The 14,586-nt window shown below is 47.8% G+C and overlaps 1 protein-coding gene across 1 annotated transcript in view; it reads right to left on the bottom strand.

Moving 5' to 3' along the window:
- The window catches only part of acoxl (acyl-CoA oxidase like), a 311,202-nt gene that overhangs the window by 36,833 nt on the left and 259,783 nt on the right, over positions 1-14,586 (bottom strand). The window contains exon 14 of the mRNA XM_033022103.1: positions 9,076-9,185. Within this exon, the coding sequence (XP_032877994.1) occupies positions 9,076-9,185 (110 nt within the window). The remainder of the gene's footprint in view (positions 1-9,075; positions 9,186-14,586) is intronic.

The raw sequence follows: 14,586 nt of genomic DNA, 5'->3' as shown, positions 1-14,586 counted from the left end.
GGAGGGAGAGATAGATAGCGGAGTCAGGGGATATGGGGAGAAGGCAGGAACGGGGTACTGATTGGGGACGATCAGCCGTGATCACATTGAATGGCGGTGCTGGCTCGAAGGGTCGAATGGCCTACTCCTGCACCTATTGTCTATTGAAATTGTGCAGAGACGATTTATGAGGACGTTGCAATGACGTCAAGGCCTGAGCTACAGGGAGAGGTTGTGCTTCGTCGGACTTTATTCCTTGTAGCGCAGGAGGATGAGGGGTGATCTTATTAAGATGTGTTATTAGATCTTAAGGGAAATAGATAGGGTTAATGCAGACCAGAGATAGACACAGAGGTCTGGAGTAACTCAGCAGGACAGGCAGCATCTCTGGAGAGAAGGAATGGGTGACGCTTCGGGTCGAGACCCTTCTTCAGACTGGTTAGGGAAAAGGAAAACAAGAGATATAGACGATGATGTGGAGAGATAAAGAACAATGAATGAAAGATATGCAAAAAAGTAATGATGATAAAGGCAACAGGCCATTGTTAGCTGTTTGTGGGGTGAAAATGAGAAGCTGGTGCGACTTGGGTGGGGGAGAGATGGATAGAGAGGGAATGCCGGGGCTACCTGAAGTTAGAATATTCATACCACTGGGCTGTAAGCTGCCCAAGTCGACTCTTTTACCAGTATAGGGGAATAAAGAACCAGGGCACTTAAGTTTAAAGTGAGATAAGAAAGATCATAGGAGCCTGGGGGGTGTGGGTGTATGGAACGAGTTGCCAGAGGTGGGAGTTGGGGCAAGGACTATATTTGGACAGGTACATGGACAGGAAAGGTTAGAGGGGGTATGGGGCAAACGCGGGTTGATGGGACTAGTGTAGATGGGGCATGTTGGTTGACATGACAAGTTGGCCCCAAAGGCCTGTTTCCGTGACTATAACAGTGGTCAGCACAGCACAAGACAGGCCAACAGGGAGAAGATACAGACTAGCCTGAAAACTGAAACAGCCAGGTTCAGGAAGAGCTTCTTCCCAACAATAACCAGGCTCTTGGATACCACGAACTCCAACTAAACTCTTAACTACAAACTGCCTGGATTACACTGGAGACTTTGGGCTTCATTTGATTTTGGTTTTGCTTTCATTTTTTCATTTTTTCATTTTATTTATTGAACTTCTTTCAGTGTTTTGTTTATTTTGTTGGTTCACATGCTTGATCAATGGTGTTTTATCATTAATGTTTTATTATTATTAATGTATCGTGTTTTCTGAGTCATTCGTAACTGTCACTGTATGTCATGTTGTTACTTGTGGGCGGAGCACCAAGGCAAATTCCTTGTATGTGAATACTTGGCCAATAAACTTACTTACTTACTTACATAGAAACATAGAAAATAGGTGCAGGAGGAGGCCATTCGGCCCTTCGAGCCAGCACCACCATTCATTGTGATCATGGCTGATCATCCCCTATCAATAACCCGTGCCTGCCTTCTCCCCATATCACTTGACTCCACTAGCCCCTAGAGCTCTATCTAACTCTCTCTTAAATCCATCCAGTGATTTGGCCTCCACTGTCCTCTGTGGCAGGGAATTCCATAAATTCACAACTCTCTGGGTGAAAACGTTTTTTCTCACCTCAGTCTTAAATGACCTTCCCTTTATTCTAAGACTGTGGCCCCTGGTTCTGGACTCGCCCAACATTGGGAACATTTTTCCTGCGATTAAACATATTCATGATGAAACATTTTACTTACTTACTTATTATATTATCGACTGGGCGATTTGTTTACAGACCTGTGTCAGGGGTCATGGGGAGAAGGCAGGAGAATGGGGTTAGGATGGAGAGATAGATCAGTCACGATTAAATGGTGGAGTAGACTTGATGGGCCGAATGGATTAATTCAGCTCCGATCACATGATCTTATGAACCTGTTGTATTGTTGTGTGTAAGAATGTTATTGTTCTTTTCTGGACATATGCCAATAAATCACACTTGTCTCTCTTGCCCAGGACTCGATGACACACCAAATGATTGTAAAGCAATGCATCAAACAATCCGGTTTCTTAATGTGACCCCCAATTCATTGTTTTAAAAGTCACTGAAAGTAAGCATGCAGGTACAGCAGGCAGTGAAGAAAGCCAATCACAAGAGGAATCGAATATAGGAGCAAATAGGTCCTAGTACAGGGTGTACTAGTGCAGTTGTACAGAGCCCTAGTGAGACCACACCTGGAGTATTGTGTGCAGTTTTGGTCTCCTAATTTGAGGAAGGACATTCTTGCTATTGAGGGAGTACAGCGTAGGTTCACCAGGTTAATTCCCGGGATGGCGGGACTGTCATATGATGAAAGAATGAGTCGACTCAGCTTATATTCACTGGAATTTAGAAAGATGAGAGGAGATCATATGAGAAACATATAAAATTCTTAAGGGATTGGACAGGCAAGATGCAGGAAAAAAATTCCCAATGTTGGGGGAGTCCAGAACCATGGGTCACAGTTTAAGAATAAGTGGTCGGCCATTTAGGACTGAGGTGAGGAAAAACTTTTTCACCCAGAGAGTTGTAAATCTGTGGAATTCTCTGCCGCAGAAGGCAGTGGAGGCCAATTCACTGGATGTTTTCAAGAGAAAGTTGGATTTAGCTCTTTAATCACCATCTCCCTAGTCAAGAAAGCACAGCAACGCCTCACTTCCTTCGACGGATGAGGAGAGCCGACCTCCTCCCTTCTGCCCTCACCACTTTTCACAGGGGTGCCATTGAGAGCATTCTTACCAGCAGTCTCTCAGTCTGGTATGGCAGTAGCTCTGCTGCTGACCAGAAGGCCCCACAGAGAGTGGTGAGGACAGCGGAGAAGATCACTAGATCACCCCAACCAGCAATCCAGGACTTATACCCATCTCGCTGTCGCAAGAGAGCAACCAATATCATCAAAGACACCACCTACCCAGCACACAAACTGTTCACCCTCCTACCATCCGGCAAGCGTTACCGCAGCATGCGGAGCAAAACCACCAGATTCAAAAACAGCTTTTTCCCTCAGGCCATCAGACTACTCAACACACTCAAGAAAATTCCATGAACATTACACAAACAAAGACCAACTGACTGTCAAAATAACTTTAACTCAATGTCTGCAGGATGCTATTTGCACTTTTCTATATTGCACCTTTTATTATTGCACCTTAATAACATACCTCAACATTTTTACTACACTCTGGCACACTGGGAATATTTTATAGAATGTATATGTCCATTGTCTATCTTTATTGGTATATTGTCTGTCTGTGTTATAAATATTACTTGCACATTTGGAGTATGGGGAAACGCAATTTCAATCCTCTGTGTAACTACTTGTTGCATTATTTGAATTGATAATAAAGTTTACTTTGAACTTTGAACTTTAGGGCTAACGGAATCAAGGGATATGGGGCGAAGGCAGGTACGGGGTACTGATTGGGGATGATCAGCCACGATCACATTGAATTTAGGAGATTGAGAGGGGATCTTATAGAAACTTACAAAATTCTTAAGTGGTTGGACAGGCTAGATGCAGGAAGATTGTTCCCGATGTTGGGGAAGTCTAGAACAAGGGGTCACAGTTTAAGGATAAGGGGGAAATCTTTTAGGACCGAGATGAGAGAAACATTTTTCACACAGAGAGTGGTGAATCTCTGGAACTCTCTGCCACAGAGGGTAGTCGAGGCCAGTTCATTGGCTATATTTAAGAGGGAGTTAGATGTGGCCCTTGTGGCTAAAGGGATCAGGGGGTATGGAGAGAAGGCAGGTACAGGATACTGAGTTGGATGATCAGCCATGATCATATTGAATGGCCGTGCAGGCTCGAAGGGCCGAATGGCCTACTCCTGCACCTATTTTCTAAATAGTGTCAGGCATTCGGCCAGCCCACTCGTGTGCACTCCAGGTAGCGGCAGCTCTCTGCTGTGCGTGTGAGAGTGCTGCGGTTGGTGAGAGATCTCGCAGCCTGGGTCCTCCACAGACCCTTCAAAGTGGAAACTCCTGTGGGTGGAGGATCATTTCATTGATATAAGGAGATTAGTTTGACTGATGTAAAACCAAGATGGTACAATGTTAAAGAAAGAACTGCAGATGCTGGAAAAATCGAAGGTAGACAAAACAATAGACAATAGACAATAGGTGCAGGAGTAGGCCATTTGGCCCTCCGAGCCAGCACTACCATTCAATATGATCATGGCTGATCATCTCCAATCAGTACCCCTGGAGAAAATGCTGGAGAAACTCAGCGGGTGAGGCAGCATCTATGGAGCAAAGGAATAGGTGACGTTTCGGGTCGAGACCTTTCTTCAGACCCTGGTACAATGTGTACTTTTCTTTCATCTGGGTTGCTATGATCTACAATAGGAGCTGCCAGGTTGGACACTGCAAGCAGATTGAACTGTAACTGAATACAGAAGAGGAGACGTTTAATTCAGTTCAGTTTAGTTTATTGTCACATGCACCAACCTACAGCGAAAAGCTTTTGTTGCGTGCAAACCAGTTGTAACTAAGTACAGCAGGGCAACGGGGAAAGACCAGAAGAATGGGTCTGGCTGGGTGGGGGAGCTAGCACACACTTGATGGGCCAAATGGCTGTCGTTTATGCTCTATGACTCTACACTTAGGAGATACAGCACCAGAATTTACTTTTAGTTATTGAAGTAGAATTAGGCCATGTGGCATGGGCAGGATGGGCCGAAGGGCCAGTTTCGGCCCATTCGGCCCTTCGAGCCAGCACCGCCATTCAATGTGATCATGGCTGATCATCCCCAATCAGTACCCCGTTCCTGCCTTCTCCCCATATCCCCTGACTCCGCTATCTTTAAGAGCCCTATCTAGCTCTCTCTTGAAAGTATCCAGAGAACCGGCAGAATTCCACAGACTCACCACTCTCTGTGAGAAAAAGTGTTTCCTCGTCTCCGTTCTAAATGGCTTACCCCTTATTCTTAAACTGTGGCCCCTGGTTCTGGACTCCCCCAACATCGGGAACATGTTTCCTGCCTCTAGCGTGTCCAATCCCTTAATAATCTTATATGTTTCAATGAGATGCCCTCTCATCCTTCTAAACTCCAGAGTGTACATACCCAGCTGCTCCATTCTCTCAGCATATGACAGTCCCGCCATCCCGGGACTTTACAGATACAGCACGGAAAGTGGCCCTCTAGCCCACCGAGCCCAGGCTGACCAGCGGCCACCCCATACACTAGCACTATCCTGCACACTGGCGATAATCTACAATTGACCAAAGCCAACTGTGGCGGCCTGGTGATGCAGCAGTAGTGTTGCTGACTTACATCGCTAGGGACCTGCTTTCAATACTGACTACGGGTCCAGTCTGTACGGAGTTTGTACGTTCTCCCCGTGACCGTGTGGGTTTTCTCCTGGTGCTCCGGGTTCCTCCCACATTCCAAAGACGTAACGATTTGCAAGTTAGTTGACTCCGGCAGGAATTGTAAATTGTCCCCGGTGTGTGTTGGTGTTGGATAGCGGTTGTGTGCGGGGATCGCTGGTCGGCGCGGACTCGGTGGGTCGACGGGCTTGTTTCCGCGCTGTATCTCTAAACTACATTAACTCACAAACTGTACGCCTTTGAAGTGTGGGAGGAAACCGGAGCACCCGGAGAAAACCCACGTGGTCACGGGGAGAACGTACAGATAGTTCCCGTGAATAAGATACCCTCTCATCCTTCTAAACTCCAGAGTACACAAGCCCAGCCGCTCCATTCTCTCAGCATATGACAGGTTGATGTGGGCAAGTTGGGCGAAGGGCCTGTTTCCACACTGTATCACTATGACTTGTGTAAGATTGAATTGGAAAATGAGCTTCTTCCCAGAAGGCTTCATGGATAATTCTCCTCCCTTGATGTTTTGTGGTGCTGGTTCCCGGAAGCACAAATACTGCGGTCCTTCTTCCCAGCTCCTGTGAGCGCATGTTTCTGGTTACGGATCCAGGCATGACGATTTCCACAGCCTCGTCTAGTAAATATACACTTGAACAAGCACAGAACTGAACTCCATCAAACTAAGTTCAAGGACTTTACTGGAATTGGTGCGGAATGAGGAAGAGTTTTTGTTCACCCGTATTAGAATCTACCCGTCCCCTTGAAAGCAAAAGGCGGGTCCAGGGCTTTTTTGTCGCGACTGTTCTAAATCTAGATTTTAAAACGTTAAGCAATTGCAATATTACAAAAACATTACTCAAGTTTCAAAAATGTATAGGGACACAACAAACTGCAGATGCTGGTTTATGCAAAAAGGCACAGAGTGCTGGAGTAACTCAGCGGGTCAGGCAGCATCTGTGGAGAACATGGATAGGTGACGTTTCACAGAGTGCTGGAGTAACTCAGCGGGTCAGGCAGCATCTGTGGAGAATCGCTGTTCTCCCAGTACTTTGTGTCTTTTTCCCTTGAACAGCATAATAGTTTACAGGAGGATGATCCACCAGTGACCCCAGCAGCAGGGAGCGAGATCGTTTTGTCCACAAAGTACGGTGTCATTCTTAAATATTTCACAAATATTGTGCAATCCTCATGGTTTAGTTTAGTTTAGAGATACAGCGCGGAAACAGGCCCTTCGGCCCAACGGGGCCGTGCCGACCAGCGATCCCCGCACACTAGCACTATCCTACACACACTAGGGACAATTTACACTTCATACCAACCCAATTAACCTACAAACCTGCACGTCTTTGGAGTGTGGGAGGAAAACAAAGATCTTGGAGAAAACCCAGGCAGAACAGACAGCACCCGTAGTCGGGATGGAACCCGGGTCTCTGGTGCTGTGAGGCAGAAACTCTACCAGCTGCACCACCGTGCCGCCCTCTAAAAGGTTCTTTACTAGTTTGGACTCCACCCCAGACTGCAGCACAGGGGTTCAGCAGATAGAGCTCCAGTCACCCACGCCTCCCCTCGTGACACGGTTGGTTTCAATAGACAATAGGTGCAGGAGTAGGCCATTCGGCCCTTCGAGCCACCACCGCCATTCAATGTGATCATGGCTGTTCATCCCCAATCAGTACCCCGTTCCTGCCTTCACCCCATATCCCCTGACTCCGCTATTTTTAAGAGACCTATCTAGCTCTCTCTTGAAAACATCCAGAGAACCTGCCTCCACCGCCCTCTGAGGCAGAGAATTCCACAGACTCACCACTCTCTGTGAGAAAAAGTGTTTCCTCGTCTCCGTTCTAAATGGCTTACTCCTTATTCTTAAACTGTGGCCCCTGGTTCAGGAGTGCCCTGGATTCCCCCGGGGTGCTGCCATTCCCTCCCAGTTCCTGAAGGAAGTGAGGCCACGTTTGGAGCATTGGGTTCAGTTTTGGTCACCCTACCGTGGGTAGAAGGTCACTATGATGGAACGAGTGCAGGCAAGATCGACGAGAATGTTGCCAGGACTCGAGTGCCTGACCTTCAGGGAAAGATAGACACAAAATGCTGGAGTAACTCAGTAGTTCAGGCAGCATCTCTGGAGAACAAAGGATGGGAGATATTTGGGCTAGGGATCCTTCTTCAGACTGATGTTCATTACCCACCATGTTCATTCCTTCAGTTCCGGTTAGTTTAGTTTAGTTGTTATTGTCATGTGGACTGAGGTACAGTGAAAAGCTATTGTTCGTGTGCTATCCATTCCGCTGCTCTAGATGTCAGCTGCTCTACATCGGTGAGACCAAGCGCAGGCTTGGCGATCGCTTCGCCCAACACCTCAGCTCAGTTCGCAATAACCAACCTGATCTCCCGGTGGCTCAGCACTTCAACTCCCCCTCCCATTCCCAATCCCACCTCTCTGTCCTGGGCCTCCTCCATGGCCAGAGTGAGGCCCACCGCAAATAGGAGGAGCAGCACCTCATATTCCACTTGGGTAGTTTACACCCCAGCAGTACAAACATTGACTTCTCCAATTCTCCTTCCCCTCCCCTTCCCAGCTCTCCCACAGCCCACTGTCTCCGCCTCTTCCTTTCTTCTTCCCGCCCCGCCCCCCCCCCCCCCCCCCCCCCCCCCACATCCACATCAGTAGAAAGAAGGGTCTTGACATAGAAACATAGAAAATAGGCAGGAGCCCATTCGGCCCTTCGAGCCAGCACCGCCATTCATTGTGATCATGGCTGATCATCCCCGTTCCTGCCTTCTCTCCATATCCCTTGACTCCACTAGCCCCTAGAGCTCTATCTAACTCTCTCTTAAATCCATCCAGTGATTTGGCCTCCACTGTCCTCAGTAGCAGGGAATTCCACAAATTCACAACTGTCTGGGTGAAAAAGATTTTTCTCACCTCAGACTTAAATGGCCTCCCCTTTATTCTAAGACTGTGACCCCTGGTTCTAGACTCGCCCAACATTGGGAACATTTTTCCTGCATCTAGCTTGTCCAGTCCTTTTATAATTTTATATGTTTCTATAAGATCCCCCTCATCCTTCTAAACTCCAGTGAATACAAGCCTAGTCTTTTCAATCTTTCCTCATATGACAGTCCCGCCATCCCAGGGACTGCATCTGCCCACTCACTCAACCTGTCCCGAAACGTCACCTATTCCTTCGCTCCATAGATGCTGCCTCACCCGCTGAGTTTCTCCAGCATTTTTGTCTACCTTCGATTTCTCCAGCATTTGCAGTTCTTTCTTAACCATAATGTCCAGCTCGGTATTGATGGTAATGGCTTCCCAATGCACTGCAAGGCGCCAGGAAGCGAGCGGGCAAGATCATCTCTGACCCCTCTCACCCTGGCCACAAACTCTTTGAATCACTTCCCTCTGGAAGGCGACTCCGGATTGTCAAAGCTGCCACAGCCAGACATAAAAACAGATTTTTATCCACGAGTAGTTGGTCCACTCAACAGCCAAAAATCTGTAGCCTCCCTTTGATCTGGTATTTTATTTAATTCACATGTTTAATCAATAATGTTTTATTATTAATGTTTAATGTTTTATGTGTCATTCCTAACTGTCACTGTATGTCATGTTGTCACTTGCGGGCGGAGCACCAAGACAAATTCCTTGTATGTGAATACTTGGCCAATAAACTTATTCATACTTATTCAATTGACAGAGCAGTGTGCATGAGATGCACTGCTGTGCGGTGATCCAAAGGTACCTGGTTCTCAGGCTGTCAGTTGCGGCCGCAGACCAGTGCTTCAGTAAGGCAACCATGGGACTTTCCTCGTACTGCCTGGCGTACTGAGCCAGAAGCTCACGCACAACCACCTGTGGAGCAAACACCAACACTTACTTGCAAGTTCACTTCTTTTACCTCTTCTGCAGGCAACTGAAACTGTCTTATGGGCCTGTCCCACATACGCGACTTCTTTGGCGACTGCCGGCCCCCGTCATGGGTTGCCAAAAATATTCAACGTGTTGAAAATCCAGCGGCGACCAGAAAGACGCTACCACTCTTTGGGCGACTGAGGAGACGACTAACGACCGTACAGGCGACATGTGGCGGGGTGAAGCCTGTACGGTCGCGAGTAGTCGCACAAAGAGTCGTACCTTGTTCTGGTCGCCGCTGGATTTTCAACACGTTGAAATTTTCGGTGACCTGCAACGACCTATGACGGGTGCCGGCAAATTGCCGAAAAAGTTGCCTAAGTGGGACAGGCCCTTAAAACAGTTCTGACACTTGTTACCATAACAACAGCAGTCTTCCACACACGTGGTACCTTTAACAAAACAGAACAAACTCTCAATGTGTTTCACATGAGAATCACCAAAGAAACATTGCTGATGCGCATGTGAAGGCTGGTGTTCAAATTCAGGAGAATTTGACAATTTGACAATCGGACAATTCAGGAGGATGAGGGGAGATCTTATAGAGGTGTACAAAATCATGAGAGGAATAGATCAGCTAGATGCACAGAGTCTCTTGCCCAGAGTAGGGGAATCGAGGACCAGAGGACATAGGTTTAAATGGAAGGGGAAAGATTTAATAGGAACCCAAGGGGCAACTTTGTTTACACATAGTGTGATGGGTGTATGGAATTAGCTGCCAGAGGAGGTAGTTGATGGTGCATTTATGAAACAGTTAGGCAGGTACATGGATAGGACAGGTTTGGAGGGATATGGACTAAACATGGGCAGATGGGACAAGTGTAGAGGGGACATGTTGGCCAGTGTGGGCAAGGTGGGCCGAAGGGCCTGTTCCCATGCTTTATCGCGCCATAGAAACATAGAAACATAGACAATAGGTGCAGGAGGAGGCCATTCGGCCCTTCAAGCCAGCACCGCCATTCATTGTGATCATGGCTGATCGTCCCCAATCAATAACCCGTGCCTGCCTTCTCCCCATATCCCCTTGACTCCACTAGCCCCTAGAGCTCTATCTAACTCTCTCTTAAATCCATCCAGTGACTTGGCCTCCACTGCCCTCTGTGGCAGGGAATTCCACAAATTCACAACTCTCTGGGTGAAAACGTTTTTTCTCACCTCAGTCTTAAATGACCTCCCCTTTATTCTAAGACTGTGGCCCCTGGTTCTGGACTCGCCCAACATTGGGAACATTTTTCCTGCATCTAGCTTGTCCAGTCCTTTTATAATTTTATATGTTTCTATAAGATACCCCCTCATCCTTCTAAACTCCAGTGAATACAAGCCTAGTCTTTTCAATCTTTCCTCATATGACAGTCCCGCCATCCCAGGGATCATTCTCGTGAACCTACGCTGCACTGCCTCAATCACAAGGATGTCCTTCCTCAAATTAGGAGACCAAACTGTACACAATACTCCAGATGTGGTCTCACCAGAGCCCTGTACAACTGCAGACAAATGACAAAGAGGTGGGCTTTCAGGAAGAATTCAAGGAGGAGAAAGGACATTACAAATAACACCAGCTGAAGACCTGGCTGTCACTACGGGATGATCACACTTGGGATGAGCCAGAGGCTGGAAATTGAGTTGCATTACTGTCTCAGGTGGGTGTAGGGGAGTAGAAGACTCTTGCAGAACAGGATCACCACTATAATGGCTCGGCCAACACCTCCACACAGTTCACATTAACCAACCTGACCTCCCGGTGGCTCAGCACTTCAACTCCCCCTCCCATTCCCAATCCCACCTTTCTGTCCTGGGCCTCCTCCATGGCCAGAGTGAGTCCCACCACAAATTGGAGGAGCAGCACCTCATATTTCGCTTGGGTAGTTTACACCCCAGTATTATGAACATTGACTTCTCCAATTTCAGGTAGTCCTTGCTTTCTCCCTCCTTCCCCTCCCCTTCCCAGCTCTCCCACAGCCCACTGTCTCCGCCTCTTCCTTTCTTCTTCCCGCCCCTCCCCCACATCAGTCTGAAGAAGGGTATCAGCTCGAAACGTCACCTATTTCCTTCGCTCCACAGATGCTGCCTCACCCGCTGAGTTTCTCCAGCAATTTTTGTCTACCTTTGATTATAATGGAGTCACTGCCCAAATCTGGGTTAGACCACTATTGGGAAAGCGGAAGAAACAGAAGCAGAAGAATGAGGTCTAGAGGGGAAATAGATCAGCCATGATTGAATGGCGGAGTAGACTTGATGGGCCGAATGGCCGAATTCTTCTCCTACAATTTATGAACTTAAGCTGAGGTAAACTAATCTCGTCTGCGTGCACATGATCAATACCACTCCATCCCCTGCATATTCAAATGCCGATCTAAAAACGCCTTCTAAACACCACCATCTACCTCCTCCACCACCCCCGGCAGCACGATCTAGGCACTCACCACCCTCTGTGTAGGCAACATGCCCTACACATCTCCTTTAAACAATGTCCCTCTGAAGGGCCTGACCCACTTTCACGACCTCATTCACAACCTTTTTTACTCGTGGACATTTTTCATCATGCTAGAAAAACGCCCCGACCTACTTGATGCCACGAGTACCCACGACTAACATCACAACCTGCTACCACCTACCCACGATCTCGTGACGACCATGCTGCGAGTTTGAGTCAAAGGCAAACTCGGCAGAGGTCGTGAATTAGGTCGTGAAAGTGGGACAGACCCTTTACCCTAAATCTATGCCCCCTGGTCCTTGACATTTGAACCCTGGAAGAATAACCTTCCGTAATTCTATATACCTTTATAGGCTCACAAGTGTAGCTGGGACCTCCGGAGAAAACAGTGCATAATGACATGGCTCCTGTTTGAGTGCTACTATCATTCTAGGCCAGAAGCTTAGTATGGGACTTCCTTCTGCTTTAGGAGAGTGTAAATGAGGGAAGAGATATATTATTCTGCTCCTCCTCCTCCTCAGGTTTCACCTGCTTGGGCAGTGAGAAAGAGAGTCACCCAGCCTGGGGAAGTCCCTTTCCACCCCCTGACTGCTCTATCTGCAATCAGATGCTGGAATTGGCCTAGTGCCGATTATCTGGGATGAGGGAAAAGCAACAACTTGCTTGCCAAAACAAAGACTATTGTCTGAAGAAGGGTTTCAGCCCGAAACGCTGCCTATTTTCTTCGCTCCATAAATGCTGCCTCACCTGCTGAGTTTCTCCAGCATTTTTGTCTACCTAAAGACAATTGTCCTCTGTTGACTCATTGCAGTGTTATGCAGTGGGAGATTGCAACCTTCACGTGGTCCGCCCTGTTTCGACGAATGCAATCAACCCGGCGTGCACAATCAAATAAGATCAAATAGAACAAGTTGTCCTACAACTTTAGGCTGTGCACGCCACACGCAAGAAGAAGATTGCATTGTTATGATGCGAGCCTGAACCTGGTGCAAGGTTTGAGGATGGGCAGTCCACACCAAAGATCCTATAGCGGAGCAAGATAGGCCACTCCTGCTAAATACAATGGGCTGACGTGTAGTACGTAACGGAGCGGAACGTGGGCCTTTTTTTCATCCATTTCAGTAACTCGACCCGACCCGACTCGCAGTGTAATCAACGTTGCGGGGGAATAGTTTGTGTTAATAAATTATAATTCTGAAGATGAGGAGAAGATTTTTCACAAATAACTTTTATCTTTACGAGGATGTTTCCGTAACCGGCTTCCGTCTCCGCACTCGTATCCTACGGGATCTTTGGTGCGGAGACGGAAGCCGATTACGGAAATGGGGCTGAAAATTACCCGTGAATCTGCCCATGACCGTACTACGTCTTTTTCGTCGAGTGGACCATCTTGCTCGCTGTAGGATCTTTAGTCCACACAGCCATGATCTCAGCGGGCTGATGGTGTTCAACTGCATTGCTCTGTCATTGAGCAGAGGATTCACCCTTTGTTACCATCAACCTGTCATGTCAGTGTCGTGGGCAGAGCAATGACCGATGCACAAGTTGATGCCCATTTGCCAGCTACAAGGACTACATTGCATTGGTGTCTCTAGAAAGCCAGTGTTTGAGGGGTGACCCACCCAAACCACCCGCTCCCCAGGTACTTTCCCCGTTGCAACCGGAGGAGATGCAGCATCTGACCCTTCACCTCCCCCCTCGACTCCATCCAAGGACCCAAGCAGTCTTTCCAGGTGAGGCACCTCCTCCAACATCATCCACTGGATCCGCTGTTCCAGGTGTCAGCTGCTCTACATCGGCGAGACCAAGCGCAGGCTCGGCGATCGTTTAGCTGAACACCTCCGCTCAGTCCGCCTAAACCAACCTGATCTCCCGGTGGCTCAGCACTTCAACTCCCCCTCCCATTCCCAATCTGACCTTTCTGTCCTGGGCCTCCTCCATTGTCAGAGTGAGGCAATTGGAGGAACAGCACCTCGTATTTCGCTTGGGCAGCTTACACCCCAGCGGTATGAACGTTGACTTTTCTAACTTCAGATAGCCCTTGTTTTCCCTCTCTCTCTCCATCCCCTCCCCCTTCCCAGTTCTACCACCAGTCTTACTGTCCCCGTCTACATTCTATCTCTGTCTACCTTCGATGTAAACCAGCATCTGCTGTTCTTTCCTGCACCTTCTCCCCATAACCACTGACACATGCACTAATCAAGAATCTATCTATCTCTGCCATAAAAATATCCACTCACTTGGCCTCCACAGCCGTCTGTGGCAAAGAATTCCACAGATTCACCACCCTCTGACCAAAGAAATTCCTCCTCATCTCCTTCCTAAAAAAACATCCTTTAATTCTGAGGCTGTGACCTCTAGTCATAGACTCTCCCACTAGTGGAAACATCCTCTCCACATCCACTCTATCCAAGCCTTTCACTATTCTGTAAGTTTCAATGAGGTTCCCCCTCATCCTTCTAAACTCCAGTGAGTACAGGCCCAGTGCCGACAAGGATAGGAAAGGGGCATTGACAATAGACAATAGACAATAGGTGCAGGAGTAGGCCATTCGGCCCTTCGAGCCAGCACCGCCATTCAATGTGATCATGGCTGATCATCCCCAATCAGTACCCCGTTCCTGCCTTCTCCCCATATCCCCTGACTCCGCTATCTTTAAGAGCCCTATCTAGCTCTTTCTTTAAAGTATCCAGAGAACCTGCCTCCACCGCCCTCTGACGCAGAGAATTCCACAGACTCACAACTCTCTGTAAGAAAAAACGTTTCCTCGTCTGACTCTGTGACTCATGTGGATTCTGTATCCAGTTAGCTAGCTCCCCCTGGATCCATGCCAAAACTTTCAGTATATTTCCAAATGACACTCTAGGCTACATCACTTGTCCAAGAAAGCAGGTAAATATTTCTGAG

This window comes from Amblyraja radiata, chromosome 5, assembly GCF_010909765.2.
Source record: "Amblyraja radiata isolate CabotCenter1 chromosome 5, sAmbRad1.1.pri, whole genome shotgun sequence".
Taxonomy (NCBI): domain Eukaryota; kingdom Metazoa; phylum Chordata; class Chondrichthyes; order Rajiformes; family Rajidae; genus Amblyraja; species Amblyraja radiata.
Note: the sequence above shows the minus strand (reverse complement) of the source record. Positions and strands in the feature narration are given on the sequence as shown.